This window comes from Perca flavescens, chromosome 22, assembly GCF_004354835.1.
Source record: "Perca flavescens isolate YP-PL-M2 chromosome 22, PFLA_1.0, whole genome shotgun sequence".
Taxonomy (NCBI): Eukaryota; Metazoa; Chordata; class Actinopteri; order Perciformes; family Percidae; genus Perca; species Perca flavescens.
In genome coordinates, this window is record NC_041352.1 from 9,083,845 (window position 1) to 9,102,599 (window position 18,755).

General features: G+C 38.8%; 2 protein-coding genes across 6 annotated transcripts; one reads left to right on the plus strand and one right to left on the minus strand.

Annotated features, from left to right (window-relative positions):
• Window positions 1–292: 292 nt before the first annotated feature.
• On the plus strand, window positions 293–9,085 carry rbbp8 (retinoblastoma binding protein 8). 3 transcript variants are annotated; one of them, XM_028569674.1, is made up of 19 exons: window positions 293–371; window positions 867–1,031; window positions 1,168–1,210; window positions 1,346–1,441; window positions 1,514–1,605; window positions 2,526–2,598; window positions 2,913–3,097; window positions 3,705–3,800; window positions 4,270–4,340; window positions 4,502–4,569; window positions 4,830–5,115; window positions 5,314–5,485; window positions 5,638–5,726; window positions 6,456–6,579; window positions 7,073–7,219; window positions 8,008–8,062; window positions 8,238–8,325; window positions 8,396–8,537; window positions 8,720–9,085. In XM_028569674.1, exons 2-19 carry the CDS (start codon window positions 932–934, stop codon window positions 8,815–8,817), a joined length of 2,025 nt encoding a protein of 674 aa, XP_028425475.1. In that variant the 5' UTR covers window positions 293–371; window positions 867–931; the 3' UTR covers window positions 8,818–9,085. The 3 variants fall into 3 exon arrangements, with proteins under 3 accessions (XP_028425475.1, XP_028425474.1, XP_028425476.1); XM_028569673.1 differs by having other exon boundaries at window positions 300–438; XM_028569675.1 differs by having other exon boundaries at window positions 300–438; window positions 4,869–5,115.
• A 67-nt stretch (window positions 9,086–9,152) lies between these two features.
• Window positions 9,153–18,154, minus strand: slc35d4 (solute carrier family 35 member D4). 3 transcript variants are annotated; one of them, XM_028569677.1, is made up of 15 exons: window positions 17,918–18,154; window positions 17,183–17,229; window positions 16,672–16,749; window positions 16,475–16,556; window positions 16,282–16,359; window positions 16,043–16,068; window positions 15,586–15,637; window positions 15,423–15,471; window positions 15,221–15,266; window positions 14,036–14,071; window positions 10,599–10,633; window positions 10,318–10,387; window positions 9,739–9,832; window positions 9,467–9,531; window positions 9,217–9,374 (listed from the first exon to the last, which is right to left on the minus strand). In XM_028569677.1, the coding sequence occupies exons 1-15, from the start codon at window positions 17,987–17,989 to the stop codon at window positions 9,311–9,313; spliced, it is 894 nt and encodes a 297-aa protein (XP_028425478.1). In that variant the 5' UTR covers window positions 17,990–18,154; the 3' UTR covers window positions 9,217–9,310. The 3 variants fall into 3 exon arrangements, with proteins under 3 accessions (XP_028425477.1, XP_028425480.1, XP_028425478.1); XM_028569676.1 differs by lacking the exon at window positions 9,739–9,832 and having other exon boundaries at window positions 9,153–9,374; XM_028569679.1 differs by lacking the exons at window positions 9,739–9,832; window positions 14,036–14,071 and having other exon boundaries at window positions 9,153–9,374.
• Window positions 18,155–18,755: the final 601 nt, after the last annotated feature.

Consider the following 18,755-nt stretch of genomic DNA (forward strand, 5'->3'; position numbering starts at 1 on the left):
TTTCCCCTAATTGTGTCACTGTATACTTCTTGGCCCTGAACATTAGTCTGGCAGATAGTTAAGAGCTTGACTACCACAAAAGATTGGGCATTGAGGAAAATGTATTTCAACATGAGAAATTACACATCATTCTCAAACTGTCTATTAGACTCTACATACTAAAAAAAAAAAAAAAAAAAAAGAAATGTATTTATTATGCACAAATTGTTTATCACAATTTATAAAATAGTTATATTTATATGGTACTAACCATTGACATACATAAAAGGTACTAACCTACGGGAGAGGGCGTCGAAGAAGAAGAAGAAGACTTCCCAGCATGCAATTCGGCGCGCGAATTTGGATTTTGTTTTGGAGTTAGCTAGCTACGTGTACGTTTGCTTAATAATATAATCTCCTTTAAACCTCTAACGTTACGTGTTTGTTGGACTCATTAGCGTAAGGCTTGTTCATTTTGCATGTTCAGCCGTAAATGTAATTTAATTTAACGTTATCTAACGACCGTTAGGGGCTGTAATGTCGTGTTTACGGTCAAACAAAGTGGTTAACAATATGCTGTATATGTTTACTTTAATAGTAGCATAGCTAACGTTAGAAAATATAAAAACGTAGGTAACGACAGTGTGTTGTATTTCAGTTACACAATATCTCAGTAGCGAGTGTGAACTGTAGCGAGCCTCCGACTAACGTTAGACATGCATTTAATGCTAATGTTAGCTTAAAGTTAACTAATTTACACTGTTCTCCATATAATGGTTTACAATAACGATATAAGAGGAGTAAAAACTGGGGACACCGAGAACACAAGGAAGGAAAAAGGGTATAAAGGATATTGGCCAAAATTACAGAAGTATTTTTCTTTCCAGGTAACGTTGGTGTTGGCAGGTTGTAGGGTAGTAGGGCTGGCTGTGTTTTTAGCAGTGAATGGAGGATGAGCAGCCCAGGACCGAGCAGCAGAACACCCAACCCAGCTGACCTTTTTGAAGATCTATGGAGGCAGCTCAGAGAGTGCCACCAGAATGCACTTCAAGGTAACTGGCCCATGATGTATTGTATGTAGACATAAAGCGAATTTTTGAAGGCGGATACTAAAATGAAATCTATTTGGTTGTCGTTTTTTGCCTTGTGTTTCACACTCTTCAACATTGCTTTTGTTGCTGTTTTTAGAACTGGAAGCAAAAGTGAGCAAGTTGAAAAAAGAGCGCTGTTTGTGAGTATACTGTGTCACTAACTTTTAAAAACAACGATGATATGCTTGTCCGTGACTTTAAAAAAAATAATTAGCGAATGTTTGAATGTTGCCTTGTCAACACTATTTACCTGTCATTATATTTGTTTTCTACAGAGATGCTCAGAGACTTGAGGTGTTTTACAGTCGCACCCAGCAGCTAAAGGAGCAAAACAAAACCCTGCAGGATGCCATCAGTCTCTTGGAGGAAAGGTAACCTCCTCCACAACTTAGTTAAAAAACAATATGTAACAAAGACCAGCAACTTTCTTTCCCTGTTTCCAGACTCCGTGCAGGAGAGTGTGATCGATGTGCCATCTTAGAGGAGAGCCTAAAAAATAACCATGATCAGAATTTGTGCCTCATCGCCAAACTGAGTGAGTTTACTTATTATTCTGGTTATTAAGGATTCATGTGTTACACTGACCTACCCGCCATATACCCAAAAGTCTGCTCTTGGTCAAACGATAGTGGGCAAAACATGAAAACTTCAGGAGATGTCTTTAGGTGGAGTGAGCGTGCAATATGGGTGGACTTTGAGGGCTCCTGTCTCTTGAGGTGTTGGTCATTCTGGTTAATAAAACCACATTCTAACACTCTTATATAGGTAGGAAACAAAACTAAATGGGTGAGAAAGTGATTGATTTCTGACGGAATGCCCCTTTAGGAAATTGGTAATTAGGCCCTTAACCTTTTATTTTCAACATGTAGCATGTCAAGTTTTGGCACTGTCGGTTGGTCTACCATTTTGGTCCAGACTGAAATATTTCAACAGCTATTAAATAGATTGCTATGAAATGATTAGGTAGACATTCAGGTTGCAGAGAGGATGAATCATAATGACTTTGATGATCCTCTGACTTTTCTTGTTGTGCCACCAGCATGTTACATTTTTCACTTATCCTGAGAAATAGCTTAACCTACTGTATGCTCGATGGATTGGTACAGAATTTTGGAGAGACGTTCATGTTACCCAGACAATGAGTCATAATAATGATCCCTTAACTTTTCCTCTAGTGCCATCATCAAGTCAAAATGCCAACTTTTGTTTATGACCAAATACCTGTAAAACTATTGACATTCCCTTCAGCCTCAGCTGTAACTTTGTTTTAAGTGCTAATTAGCAAATGTTATCTTAGCATGCCAGTGCCTAAACAGCCCCACAGATCTGCTAGCATTGCTGTAGACTCATGAACCAAGCCTTCATGAGAATCCATGGCATGTATTTTTAGTGTGTATTAAAGGAGTATATTGGCTATACCAGTGTACAACAAGATATGTGATGTTTATTTCCCAGAGAATGAAAGAAACAGAATCGAGGATGAAAACCAAAAACTACATGCTGAACTACAGAAATTGAAGATGTCTCGGTAAGCTCTTTAGTGTGTTACAGTCATGTTTTGTCAACCTATTCTCTTTGACATAGGAAAAAAAGTTCAAATACACAGAACTTTCTATATTTTGCCAGCTGTTTTTCTGTAAAAGCTGCCCAAGATAACTACGATGTACTGTATGTTTTGGCTGCAAGACCGCAGTATTTATAGTTGTTTCACTTTTGCTTTGATTGCGAGTCAAGTTTGTAGCTCCAGTTTAGTGAGTTTTTAACTGGTGTTCTGTACAGGAATAAGCATTTACAGTAAAGTTTCAGTTCCCAGTTAAACATGGCAGGTGGTGTTTTTATCAGCTCAGAGTCCCAGCAGGCCTCTTCCCCGGAACAACAAGAAGAAGGCATCATCCCAGACTCACCGATTCTGCCAAGCTCGCTGCCTGTGGCAAATAAACTGAAGAAACAAAAGAATATTGACAAAATGAAACGCATTCGCTATGCAGAGATACCTCTACCACAGTTTAACAACTCACTCTTCAGAGGTTTGTCGGCTCTAAAGTAACTTTTATGGCGCTTACCCACTGCTAGTACCAGCTCTACTCGGCTCGGCTCGGCCGTGGTGCCCCGTCCTCCATTTTCCATGGCAGATTTAGTACAGTGGCTGGTCGTCATAGCGATGCCGCAGGAAACTGCAGTGACCTAACACGACACACACAGAACGTCGAAGGTGTGTTGTTTTTTAGTCTCGGCAAGAAAAATAAATTAAAAAAAAAAACACTGCTGGCTAAACTATTTAAAAATGGCGGATTTGTTCAGGACACCAACGTCTGTCGCCAGCAATGATGACGCAGTGATTAGTGACTATTCTCTCCAACCAATCAGTAGTCTACAGGTTTTCACGTCACCTTTTGGTATCGCCTCAGCTCACTTGGAACCTTGACAGAGGCGATACTAAAAAGTACCGGTTAGCAGGGACTTTTTTTTTTTTTCGTAATGGAAAACCAAAAAAGGCGAGGCGAGTTGAGCAGGTACCATGTAATGGAAAAACGCCATTAGACTGAATGATTGAATGGCTATTTTGGTTTTCTGAAGCACCTGTATGTGTAGTCTTATAACGTGTTTTTTGTTGTTGTTGTTCTTTTTTTAAAGTTCTGGACAAGGAGCCTGTTGATGCTACAAAGAATTCTGACCGAGCACAAGTGCTTGTACCCAACACATGTGAATTGGACACATCCCAAATCTCAAGTATTACTTCATCTACTGTACTCATCAATATTTTATATATTTAATATTAAACATAAAAAACAGGAAGACTACTTCTGTTTTCTCAGAGAAACCTTATTTATTTCCTTCCATTAGACACTGTCTGTAACTTGGAGTTGTAGATGAGCACTGGGCCATATTTATCTACACAAACACACCCATCATATCAGCCTAATTCACACGGTGGGGCTGCGCAGAAAGAGGCGCGGCTGTAAATCACCCCGATTCACCTCGGAGGACTGGTTACTGAAAACTCAAAAGTACAATTGAAACGGCCGCTTACGTAGTAATCCATGTGATATGAAGCATCATAGATTGGCAGGGATGGTAGACATACTTTTTGCAGTTAAAAGAACGAATAAATCTTGTACATAATTTTTGAGACGATTGAACATTTTTGTGGAAAGATCATTATTGTGAGATGTGTAAAGGTGTTATTGTCTCGTCTCAGATGTGAAACTAAATCTGGAAGAAGCGATAGCAGAAACCTGTGGCCTTGAACTTATTGACAAGCCTCGCATGGTAGGTAGGCTTCATACTGGTGTAAAGTCTGTATGAAAGAGATTTTGCAGAAAATTCCCCAAGGGAACTGAATAATTATATCTTAGCAGAGGCATTCAAACTAATTTAGCTCTTTGGATTGTGTCTGTAATTTTGTAATTTCTTAACTTATCTTTTCTCAGAAAACAGTGACCACTGCAGGCCAGCAAAGCGGCTCCAAATCTTCCTGGAAGTATGGCGTTCGTTTAAAGTAAGGATTGCACCAGTTGGGACCTATTCTTTTGCTGTCGTGACGGTGTCATGTGTTGTAAACTAAGACTTTGGCAACTTTGGCTTGTCAAAAAAACACTGTGGCAGACAGCAACGCACCCCTCAACCCCCGTGAAAGCAACCCATTTAGCTGTTTCCTCATTATTTATTGACTGACTTTTGTTCTTAAGTCATGCAATCAAGCAAAAAACAAAACAAAAAACATTTCCATAACACAACCATGTTTTTCCCTGCCTTAAGACCTTACCGCTCCTCCCCTTCATCCACGCTGCTCCCCAGCCCAGACTCGACCACAGAAAGGTCCCCATCACTTCTCCCAGGTGTCAGGTTTGCGGAGGACGGCTCCATTAACAAAGCAAAACGGAAGAAGGAGGAAAGTGAGCCGGTGCAGGAGGAGGACAGACAAGGAATCCAGGAAGGAGTGGACAAACAGAAGGAAGGCAGACGCATACAATCTGAACTGATGAACCGAACGTCCACACCTTTAAGCAATCAAAGCTTCAACAAGGAGCTGATGGACAGCAAGGTTAGCGAGGTGTCCAATTTGTATGCATGATGATTTTCAGCACTGTTGTTAGACCAAATCTAGTGTCCTGGCTTCTAAATTACCATACTTTGACACGCCATTCTTTAAGACACTTATATAATATATATATATAAGTAGGATATAATAATTCCTCCATATGGTTTTAAAATGTTGTCTGATTCTTTTAACATTTAACAGGCTCGGTCAGGACAAAATGGGACTTCCAACCAAAAGCCAGATGTGTCCTGTGTAAGTCCCGCTTTTAAGAAGCCAAATGTTAAAGGGGAAGCAAACAAGGCCGGTTTTGGGAAGAAAGGAAACCCGCGGCAGGATCTGAATGCCTCGCATGAACAGCATAAAGGGGAAAATGGTGAGTTTTCTGTACTTTTGCTGGCAGAGTGTGTTTGTGTCTGACGGGCCTTTGCAATGCACATCATTTTCTTTTTTTCTGATTGTAGGCTGAATGTTGTACAATTTCAAGTATTTCTGTATAATAAGTTGAATTGAATCTGACTGTCCCAGCTGAAAGGAAGCACAAAGTGGAGCCCATGTGGAGCATTGACCCTGCGCTCGCCCTGTCCATGTATGACAGTGAGTGGCGAGGAGAAGAGGTACGGCCCCTGTGTCTTGTTGTAGCAGTCAAGCTATATTGTGCTGAACTGAAATGCATTATACATTTAGAAAAGCCCTTTTATTGCTTTATGTCAGAAGTGTTCATTCAACTTGATAATTTTTTTTTAACTTGTAGTGTGATTTAGCATGCCAGTTAAAGAGAGCGTCTACCTGTGACCATGGTTTTCAGATTGCTACGATTTTCTGTGATCGATAACGTCGTGATGTTTTTTGACTACTTATGAATAGAGCTGGGCAATATATCTATTATATCGATATCGTTATATGAGACTGGATATCGTCTTAGATTTTGAATATTGTGATATGACATAAGTGTTGTCTTTTCCTGGTTTTAATGGCTGAATTACAGTAGAGTGATGTAATTGTTTGAATTTACCGGATGGATCTAGCTTTTCTATTTGCCTTAACCCACTTAGTTATTATATACACATTAATGATTATTTATCAAAAATCTCATTGAGTAAATATTTTTTTGTAAGCACCAATTGTCAACCCTACAATATCGCCGCAATATCGATATCGAGGTATTTGGTCAACAATATCGTGATATTAGATCTTTTCCATATCGCCCAGCTCTACTTATGAACATGAAACACAAAGTTAGGAAAAACGTTTAATCGGAAATCTATGCATCTATGTTTATCTGGTTCAATTGGATAGATTGTGTCTCACCAGGCTAATGATCTGTACCTCTGTTCATATTTTAGAAAAAGGAGGAGGACGAAGATGAATGTCATGGAGAATCGGTAGATACCGACCGCACTTGGGTCAGTCACAGCTTACTCCAGTGTCGGGGAGAAAATGTCCGGGACAGAAGGGAGAGTGTGTCTGGTGAATATAAACCACAAATTTTAAGAATAAATTGCTTACTGAAATGTTTTGATTGGCACTGAGGTTATACACATGCTGATTGGTAGGGCTGTCCTCGACTAAAGAAATTTTTAGTCGACTAACACTTTAACTAATCGATTAGTTGATTTAATTGACAGAGCTGTGCGCTTTGAGAGCTGGTTAAGACTAGAAAAGCACAATATAAATGTAGTTAATTAACCATCTGTAAAACTGAGTTTCTCCACAATTAATCCTGCAAAAGCACCACTTTAAATCTTGTGTTTACCATAAATGTGCTCAGAAGTTTCTCGGAAATAAGTAATTAAGCATGAATAAGCATAAAAAATGACTAATCGACTAAAGAAATCTTAGTCGACTAAGACCAAAACGACTGATTAGTCGACTAATCAACTAAGAGGTGGCAGCCCTACTGATCGGTCTTATCTGCAGCAATTGCATAATGAAAATATAACTTATCTTTCTGCTTTTCTAGGACTAGGCGAGAAGACAACTGACAGTTTGGATATGATGTTTGACACAACAGCTAACGGGGAGTACAGGTCTTACAATTCACACTTGGGCCAGAGCCAGCCTTGTGATGATGAGGAGGAGGATGAAGATGAAGAAGAAGAGGGCGATGGTAGGCTTTAAAGTGCCCATATTATGAAAAAATCACTTTTTCTGGGATTTGGGTTGTTCTTTTGTGTCTCTGGTGCTTCCACACACATACAAACTTTGAAAAAAATCCATCCATGGTGTTCTGAGTGAGATACGGTTTCTGAATGTGTCCTGCCTTCAGTCTCCTAGTGAGCTGTTCAAAATCGGCTCAGACTGTGACGTCACAATCCGAAATGAGCTGGCTAACCACAACCGTTAGCTCGTAGCGTTAGCATGCTAAAGCTAGCATGCTACGTCGTTCTCAATAGAAAGGAATGCTACAACACACACAAGTTCACCATAATCTACAAAAGAACTACTTACATGTGCGCCCTCATTTAGAAGTCTCCCAGCTAATCCTGCCTTGTAACTGACCAAAGTTGGAGAAACAGCCTTTCTTTTACTGTCTCTAGAGTTAGCTAGCTGACATGCTCTACATCTGAGCTACTGAGCATGTGTGAGTGCAATCAAAGATAGTACAGAAGAAGATGAAAAGAGGTCTCACTCTGTTGCTAAAACAGAAACCAGGTGAAAAGAGGATCTGCAGCAGTGAGAGAGAGCTGTGCAGTACAACAAAAATATGGTGTTTTTTGAAAATTAAACCATGTAAACCTATTCTGGTACAACCTTAAAATACAGTTATGAACCTGAAAATGAGCATAATATGGGCACTTTAAGATGTAGAGGAACTGTGTTTGTCATCATGTAATTTGACCAGTGTTTCTGTGACAGTGGATGTTAGTAAAATAACTCTTTGTTTTAATCTTCTAGATCAACAAGATCCTCATGAAAACACTATGAGCCAAATGAAGAGGCGCAAAGCACAGTAAGAAACACTCCATCACTCATACAGTCAGTAGGTTATGGTTGATATTTTTTGAGGGTGATCACATGTCTTTTGGGGTATTTCATGCAACAACAAAAAAAAGTGCAGACCGATAAATACAAAGATTGATTCCAGTCTCACAGACAGTCAATTTCCCACAATCTCTTTGGATTAGACGTCCGACATTTGCACACGTGACTGTGGTTCGCAAGAAAGACGAGAGAAGAAAACTGAAGGGCACTACCTGCAAGGAATGTGACGTGGTAAGTATTTTGATCCTATACTGACACGTTTTAACACCGATCCTATGTTAAGGATGTGTATTTCCAACAGTATTACGCCCATCTACCAGAGGAGGAAAAGCAGAAAAAGCTGTCTGCCTGCTCGAGGCACCGCTTTTTGTATATTCCTCCCTGTACTCCTGAAAACTTCTGGGAAGTAGGATTCCCATCAACTCAAACATGCATTGAAAGAGGTAATTCAAAGATTTTTGCTTTGTAGTTAACACCCTCCATTTAACAGTTGCTGATAAAGCATTAGCAGACCATTTGAACTGATAAACGTCATTGTTACAATGTCTTAATTGTTACAGCATCTTGTAATAATGTAAAATGCATGAAAAATACATACAGATACTGAGACATCCTCCCCTTGTAGGTTATATCAAGGAAGAGAAAAATCCCCAGGCACGTACTCGGAGAAGACAACCATTCAATGCTTTATTCTCGCCGAAGCAAAGCCAGCAGGAGAGCTAAAAAATAACTTGAATTGGTCCATTCACAGAAAAGAATTACAGTATATAAAGAGCAGGCCTGTCACACAATGATTATTTGTATTATACTGTGACCTTATTAGGAATGTTGACCTTTTGTCATCTTTTATTCAGTTTTAAGTGTATAATGTCAGTGTGCTGATTGTATGTATAGACTGTTTGACTGGTCTGTGTTTTGTTAAGACTTTTCTAGATAGTGAGTAATTATCGGACTATGTTTGGGTAAATAAAAATGACTGTTTATGGAGTGATGTAAGTGACCCAAGTTATTTCATCAACAAGAAATCTAAGACCTAAGATCAAACAGCAAGCACAATATGTACACAAAGATCATTTTATTTGGTCAGCAGATTGTCCGCGCATAGATGAGAAATTACAAAAATAAAGTGCCAAAAATAAAATACATTTTTCTAGAAAAAAAAATCTCTTTTAGGACTGCTAGTTGTGGGTCAATCTGGAGAGCTGCAATTTCCTCATCACAACTGAGAGTCTCTGTGAGAATACACCAGCAGGGCCTCTCCAACATGACTAATGACAACACTGTAACCAAATGAATCGTAGAGATCATTATTAGTTTGATAATAACCCATCCATACATTTCAGTAACTTAAATAGGCATGGGATGTGCTTACCAAATAAGAGATGGAGTATTAATGTCCATGTAGAAAATAAACGGAGAGAGGAACATGGCAGTAATCTGGAAGGAAAGAGTTGCAAAATAATCTGTACTTCTTGTTAGGCAGTTAGTTCAAACCAATTTCACTAATTAGAATTTTACTTTTGATTGTGGGAATTATTATGCTGTGTTGGAAATGAATTTCTGTAAGGTTTCTGTACTACTTCAACCATAAAATACTATTGCACCGCAACTGGGAAAAAAAGTTAATATATATATTCTAATCACCTTAGACAAAAAAATCCAGACCCCAAAGTGCTCGAGGGACAATCCACTTTTTAGTTTGACTGTGGCCAGCAGCAACAAAAAACCCAGCAGTGCACTGTGAAATGAGACCAAGGTGAGGTATCATGCTGAAAACATACAATAAAATACAAAAACAAATTTGTTCCCTAATTAGAAATAACTGTCATTTGAAAAGTGACACTGCTTCCATGCTTGTGGAATTTCTTAACGCAAATAAACTGTTTAAATTACTCTGTAGACTTGTTGCTACTAAAACATTAACAGGACTTTATAACACAGGTCTACGTACTTATAACCATGGATCTGTAGACCTCTACATATTATAAATGGTTGACTTTTCATGTTGAGAAGAGCACAAGCTTACACTGACTGGGTTCTGTGTCAAATGACAAATGCCACCTAAAGCATGTTTTTTTTGACATGGCATGGTCTATTATACGGTGTCAAAATAGAACATGCTTACAAGTTACAACTACGTAACTATTTATGTAAGATCTATTACATTTTTTTTTTTTGAGACGTTACAGAAAAAACTAGTGTCCATGGAGCGAAAGGTCTCACCTGGCACAGCAACCACAGTGAAATGTGTGGGACTGAAGGGAGGGGAACTCCATGGCACCTGTGAGGTCGCCTGTAGAGGGACAAAGATCTGTTTGCGAAGGTACAAATGTAGACATTGTATTCTTTAAGGGATGGCATTTACAGCAGGCTGTGCTCTGTGTAATGTAATGCACTAATAACTCAACAATTCTAGGAACAAAATCTACATTGGGTTGTGCAACTTTCATCTTAGGGTTCACCAGCATCAGAAATATGCCACTTCTGCTCAGGGTCATTCCTACCTGTTGGGTGAGCGGCAATGGCCAGCAGCAGTACACTGTTATATAAAAGGCAGGGAAAGGTGAAATTAGTCACTGAGAATACCTGATGCAGCACTCTTATGATAGCTCTTAAGCAGCCCCTCCAGGATTTCGAAGCTTTTTTTGTGTTGATTTTTGCGGCCCAAAATGCCTTTTGTAAAAAAATTTCGATAAAAGTTGCGATGAAGTTGCGGGAGAAATAATTTATTGAATGAATCAAATTTGAACATGTGTGTCAGTGGCTTGTTGATCTTTACATTGTTAGTAAAATTCCTATCCTGGCCTGGGGGACACATTCATACGGTTTGATAAAGTAAAGTTACTTATTGGACTTTAACTTATCATTGCACTTACAAAAACAAGCATTAGCTGTCCTCAATTTAGGTTATCGTGTACATCTCATCTCCGGTCTTTGATGATCAACCTGTTCTCACTCCTGCTTGGTCAGTGGCTCTGAGTGCACGTGGGACTGCTGGGATTGGTTGAAGTCGCGGGAAACTTCAGGTTATTGGTCAAATTTGCGAGTCGCACCAAATTCACAGCGATTGGTTGAAATCCTGGAGGGACTGCTTAATGTAACAAAAACAGAGTCCTGATGTATCACTACAACCTTTCTGGATGCACATGCAAATAACTTCACCTTATACAATCCCTTTATTGAAAGATACGTATTTAAGTTTACTTACAATTTTGTAAGTTAATACGTATATACAGCGGGGAGAAGAAGTATTTGATACACTGCCGATTTTCCCACTTACAAAGCATGTAGAAGTCTGTTTTTTTATCATAAGTACTTTTCAACTGTGAGTGACGGAATCTAAAACAAAATTCCAGAAAATCACATTGTATGATTATTTATTTTTAGTTTTTTTAAGTAATTTGCATTTTATTGCATGACATACTGTAAGTATTTGATACATCAGAAAAGCAGATCTTAATATTTGGTACAGAAACCTTTGTTTGCAATTACAGAGATCATACGTTTCCTGTAGTTCTTAACCAGGTTTGCACACACTGCAGCAGGGATTTTGGCCCACTCCTCCATACAGACCTTCTCCAGATCCTTCAGGTTTGGGGGCTGTCGCTGGGCAATACGGACTTTCAGCTCCCTCCAAAGATTTTCTATTGGGTTCAAGTCTGGAGACTAGCTAGGCCACTCCAGGACCTTGAGATGCTTCTTGCGGAGCCACTCCTTAGTTGCCCTGGCTGTGTGTTTCGGGTCGTTGTCATGCTGGAAGACCCAGCGACTCCTCTTCAGTGCTCTCACTGAGGGAAGGAGGTTGTTGGCCAAGATCTCGCGATACATGGCCCCATCCATCCTCCCCTCAATACGGTGCTGTCGTCCTGTCTCCTTTGCAGAAAAGCATCCCCAAAGAATGATTTCCACCTCAATGCTACATGGTTGGGATGGTGTTCTTGGGGTTGTACTCATCCTTCTTCCTCCTTCAAACACAGCGAGTGGAGTTTAGACCAAAAAGCTCTATTTTTGTCTCATCAGACCACATGACCTTCTCCCATTCCTCCTCTGGATCATCCAGATGGTCATTGGCAAACTTCAGACGGGCCTGGACATGCGCTGGCTTGAGCGGGGGGACCTTGCGTGCGCTGCAGGATTTTAATCCAGGACGGCTGTGGTCCCAGCTCTCTTCAGGTCATTGACCAGGTCCTGCCGTGTAGTTCTGGGCTGATCCCTCACCTTCCTCATGATCATTGATGCCCCACGAGGTGAGATCTTGCATGGTGCCCCAGACCGAGGGAGATTGACCGTCATCTTGAACTTCTTCCATTTTCTATTAATTGCGCCAACAGTTGTTGCCTTCTCACCAAGCTGCTTGCCTGTTGTCCTGTAGCCCATCCCAGCCTTGTGCAGGTCTACAATTTTATCCCTGATGTCCTTACACAGCTCTCTGGTCTTGGCCATTGTGGAGAGGTTGGAGTCGGTTTGATTGAGTGTGTCGACAGGTGTCTTTTATACAGGTAACAAGTTCAAACAGGTGCAGTTAATACAGGTAATGAGTGGAGAACAGGAGGGATTCTTAAAGAAAAACTAACAGGTCTGTGAGAGACGGAATTCTTACTGGTTGGTAGGTGATCATCAAATACTTATGTCATGCAATAAAATGCAAATTAATTATTTAAAAATCATACAATGTGATTTTCTGGATTTTTTACAGACTTCTACATGCTTTGTAAGTGGGAAAACCTGCAAAATCTGCAGTGTATCAAATACTTGTTCTCTCCACTGTATGTAGTTGGAAATTCTGGCATATCAACTTGTAAAGGCCATTTAAGTCCACTTCTAACTTAAAGGGTAACTACCATTTTTATTGTGTATGATTTTGTGTCCAAGTGACTGAGGGGAACATCAATCTTTGACACTGGTCCAGTATTAAGCAAGATGGCTAACGTTGGCAACGGTGAAACAAACTACAATGTAAGTTAAAAGGGCAATCGTGCAGCTTGTATTTACGTTCCCAAAAGTGCTTGTTTTGCCATTGACAGGTTCAAATTAATATTTTAAGTGTCTGATAACATTATGGAAAGGATTTCTAAGGAAGTTGACCTTTCTGTTAGAGTAAGCTCCTTTTTTTTTTTTAAACATAAAAACATCTGCAAAATTGCGTTTGCTAAAGCCCCCAGACTCCATGTAAATAAACAGTAATTTTAGCTTCGTAAAATACACTTGATTCAAGTCAGAAACAAAATAAAACTGAGAAGCTGTTTTGGGTCGTCTTTCCACTTTTCCAACCATCCCAACTCTAGTTTTGGTTGAAATAAACACGGTTTACTGATTTTACATGTGAAAATATGTTGGCTCTATACACGCTAAAAGTATTTTTTTTTAATTGTCTGGTGGGTTTAGCGCTAGCGAAGTAAAGAGGTTTTAAAAAGGCCTATCTCTGTAGGGATCCTTTCCATAATGTTGTCAGACACTTCTAATCTAAATTTTAGCGGCAAAACCAGCACTTTCAGTAGACCAAACTGATGCTGAAGATTTGCAACCCGGTCTGTGGCTACCGGTTACACGCTTAATACTGGACCAATTTCAAAGATGTTGTTCCCATCAGTCACTTACACACAAAAACATAGGAAAATAGGGTCCAGGTTGAAATAAAAAACTGTAGTTACCCTTTAAATGATTGGCTCTTCCTCCAGCCTGTCTGTTGCTGAATTTTCATGCTAACTTTGACTCAACATGCTCCTTCTAGAGCTCCAGGGAAGGCAATAAACATGAACAGACTGCATTTTTCATCTGTTTCGTCAAATTGATTTGAGATGACAGTTTTGAGTAAGCCATTGAATAAGAAAACATTGTTTTCAAAAGATTTGAGTTTAGATAATTTAAGCCCTTTATAAACCTTCCATCCTTGACTTATGTACTGTATCCGATCCAGTTATTTCAAATGATTTATTCTTACCTGAACAAGTAGTTGATGCACTGTTGTTCAAGGTCACTACAATTAAAACATCCCAAAAATAGACTTCAGTGAGCAGTTTTTAAATGTGAAGTTTGGATACAGTACAGTATTTATTGATTTGGTTCCATCAGCAGAGTGTTTTAAAGGTCCCATATCATGCTCATTTTCAGGTTCCTACTTGTATTTTGGATTTCAACTATGACATGTTAACATGCTTTAATGTTCAAAAAACATTCTCATACTGTCTGAAATGCTCCGCTTTAGCGCCTTTCTCTTTAAGCCCCCCTCCCAAAAAAGCCAAGTCTGCTCTGATTGGTCAGTGTTTCTGGGTTTTCTGCATCTGCACTTTTAGAGTCTGCAACCTCGTTGCAGCCGGGGAATGACTGTAACGGCACCGTAGTGGCACTTTCTACCTATAGTTGTCACATCACAATCGTATGGAAGTCATACAAGCTGTGTGCATTTCTCTGTGGATTGAGCCTTTAGATAATTTCACAGCATTGAGATAGCACCTTCACCTGCTCTATAATAAAGAAAGACATGGAAATCTCACCTTTTACAATATGGGACCTTTAACCAGTCCCTCCAGGATTTCGGCCTTTTTTTGCGTGCGTGCATCAGTTGCGGGGGGAACTGAGCAGCATCCCCGCCTGCTGCAGAGAGCAAACAGGATTTAAACGGCAGCAGCTTTCAGCGATTTTTAGAGTGAAAAAACGTTACAGCATAAATTGATGTTAAAATGTATACAGGTTGGCAGGACTGTCTGAAATGTTTTTTGCTGTAAGTTTTGTTGGTAAATGTGAGATGTTTGAGTCACACACGTCTCGTCTTCATATCAGAAACAAGGAAAATAATTTGGCAACGTACGTGCCGTTCTCACTCCCGCTTGGTCAGTGGCTCTCAGAGTCACATACTAACGCAAAGTCTGGCACGTGGGACTGCTGGAATTGGTTGAAGTCGCGGGAAACTCCGGTTATTGGTCAAATTTGCGGAAAAGTTGTGGTGATGTGTCAAAATTGCGAGTCGCACCAAATTCATGGTGATTGGTTGAATTTGTGTTAATTGTTGCGATCGCGAAATCCTGGAGGGACCTTTTTTAAGCTGAAAAATTGCACTTTTTGATAAGGAACAGAAGCACAAACACTTAAATTTTCTATTATTATGCATTGTTGTGCTTCTACTTACCTCAAATTACTTGATTTGTAGTGAACTTGAAACACTCTGTATGCACCTGAAAGATGACATTATATTCTTACAACTCAGCCTCTTCTGATTCTTTCAATTATCTGTGGAGTCCCTCAAGCCTCGGGTTGCTGTTCTTCTCTTTATGCAACTCCTGAGCTATTAGAGTTAACAGTGTAGCATCTCTGTATATTCTTAGACTTACCAACACAGAGCAGATGACCAACAGCCCAGAGGTAACCACTGTAGTCAAACTGCACAAAAGAAAAGAAGCAAACTTGTAAATGATTCCAAAACACTTGTATTCCTTCTCCCAAGTAATAATAAGAATAATACATCCACCATTTGATTATATAATGAATTATTACCTGAAGATCATGGAGGGGGAGGTTGATGGCTGAGAGCAGCATTAAGCATATGCTACAAGAAGAAAAAGCACATTTAAAGATGCAGTCATGTAAAATGGAATATTTGTTGCTTTTATTTATTGCTATTGCTGATCCAGAACCAGAAAGGTGCTTTACAGGTTTATTACCTTAATTAATATCACTACCATTATTAATAAACAATTATGCCCCACCCCAATCATACACATATTACCATTTTTAATTGCATAAATTGTAGGAACTGACAGGATTACATTTCACTGGAATTGTATTTTATATATATTTTTTTTTTATTTCACATGACAAATAAATTGATCACAGGAGAAATAAAACTTAGTGTATTTCCTTGTTATTCCATCTTCTGCTACCTTTGTGTAGTTATGAAAAAATGGCAAAAATGCATTCCATCTTGATACAACTTACTGGGAAAAGCACAAACCTGATTAATTTCAGCCATTGTGTCTTCTGTCGATAAAAGCACATTTTACAGAGTGAGATATGGTTAAAGCTTGTACAATATAAAGTTAGTGGCCAAGGTCATAAAGCAGTTTTGCTTCCCACCAATAAGAAAAGGGGGTTAAAAGGGAGTGTACGGCACATCATTGTGTGTGTGTGTGTGTGTGTATATATTTTTTTTTTTTTTTCACCACACACACAGCAGGCAGTGCAGGCACTTACCTCTCTATGGAAAACCTTCAAGATTATGTAACTAACAACATGGGAGGAATTCTGAAGAGTGAAGAAAATAGGAATGTCCTGGACAGAGAAAAAGAAAAGGATTTCAGTTGTATCCCACCTACGGTATATGCCAAGCCAGGCAACAATCTACTAGAGACACTACATCTAAGGGTGGCAGGTTAATGTGACATACTATGCGTGATAAAGCCCTGGAACCCGCATATATTTTTCCCACAAACAGGAGGGAGCCTGGAAGCCAGGAAAGAGCTGCTGATCTGTAACACAAAATTGCAACATATCAAGTTCTTAATAATACATGTGCTTATCGGCAGCCACTGAAAACACTCAAGTATAAATCCTACTAATTTTTTTTTTTTTTTAAAAAGGTACCTGTTGATGCGGCTCATTTCCACCCATCCAAACTTCCCAGAGAGTAGAAGCAGTACAGCCCCGATAAATGTTTGCCATCTGGAAATGTGCATTTTTTTTGTTAGTGAACCAACACAACAGTTTTTCGGGTGTGAAGTTTATTTTTCATCATTCATTCACAAGGCTCACACAAGAGGTCATCTAAATCGAGATGCAGATTTAACTTCTTTGAGCATTTTTTTTTTAATTACACATTTAGTAGGGCGGGGTTAAAATAATCGATTATCCAATTAAAATTGATATTTGTGTGAGTGATCTGATGTTCGATCTCGGGAAATCATTGGCGATACCCAGCCACAACATTTAGATTTATAAACTGCAAATGCATTTCTCTACAAAAAACATTTTAAGGTCATTATTCTAAGTATTGAATTCACATTTGTTTTAAGTGCCTAGTGCACACACATCTTGTAATGACAATGAAAGGATATAACATGAAGAGGTTCAACATTAAGTATTTAACTTTACTCACCCTTGAAATAAGGTTGGATAGGTGAATTTTAACACTGACAGGACAAACTGGGAAAAAACAAAATAAAAATCACGATATAATTCATGTCATGGGCTTATCATAAGCAAAGCAGTGTTGTTACCAACTTATCATTCTGACACTAGGAGATGCTCCACCACTGGCACCAAACCCCTTTTAAAATGTTGCCAATTCAGTGTGTCCATGAGTATCTGAAGGTCTGTTAACGCAACTCTGAATATATTATCGTTGGCGGGATTCACTCTTCCGTTCGGCATATTGTACATCCAACATTTAATTTTCTTTTTACAACTTTTTAATTTCATGCAACGGTTTTCTATCAAATTTTTTTTAGAAGTTGTTAGTTTATTAGTAGTAGTAGTTAGTTAATAGTTGCTTTGGGCCACGTTCATTCCTGATGCGTCACAGCAATTCGAGAAGGGTCTTAAATATTGTCCACTCCATGGTTATAGCTGATGATACGGGTTATATTGTAATTTTCACAGGAATAAGTCACGTTGTGTACACGGGTCAATGTGCAAGAACTTAGTTGGAACCTTGTCGATTGCTTCGCTTTGTATGCTGCAAAATAAAATAAAAACTAGCTGTGCCGGTTACAAATTAAAACGCTGGATAAAAGCCATATAACGTTGGTACTATTCTTTTTGAACTCTGCTGAGAAATTATGTTGCTAGTTTTTACTTGAAGTTAACGCAAAAACCACTATCTCACACTCACCTTATTCGTGAAATATGATACAACGAAAACGATGCTAAAAGCGACACCAGTGATGTGTCTTTTCCACTGCATGTTGACCCGCCGACACACTGCAGCAGGGACATGACTTCTAACCACAAAATAATACTAAATGTAATACATGTTGCCTGTTTCAAACTAAAGACATTTCAAGATCGGAAACTTCCCTCACTGCCTGCCCCTGGTGACACGTCAAGACGTGAGACAAAGATCGTCTATATCTGGAGATGAGTATTAACTGGCCCAAATGTGCTTCACGCATCTTTTCTCATTTTCTGCAGGACATTGATTCTGGTATGTATGAAAACGAATATGCCAAGGTTTGTGATGTGTCGGTTATCTTCAATTGGAAAGTATGGAATGCATACGAAAGAATAACATAGCAAGTCTACTAATATCAGTGTACCCTTGTATACAGTTTATGCATGATGTAGCTACCCCAGGATCTGTATTGATAGTAGATGTAAAATAATTAGGCGATTAATCTAGAAGTTGATTAATTGAGTAATTTTTCATGCAAATATGCAAGAACATTTTCACATGTGATTTATTATAAAAACAAATGATATATCAATTTTAATATAACAAGAATAATAATGATCAACTTTATTTGTATAACACTTTTATACACAAAATGCAGCTCAAAGTGATTTAAAATGCAAAAAAAATCAAGAGCAGACAATTCAAACAAGTCAAAGTATTAAAACACATTTTAAAAGAGGAAAAAAGTAACAAACTGTTTAAAACGGTTTTAATAAAGTTTAAATAAAATTGAAAAAAATAACTAAAGTAAATCCGTTATAATGGTATGCATAGTTTA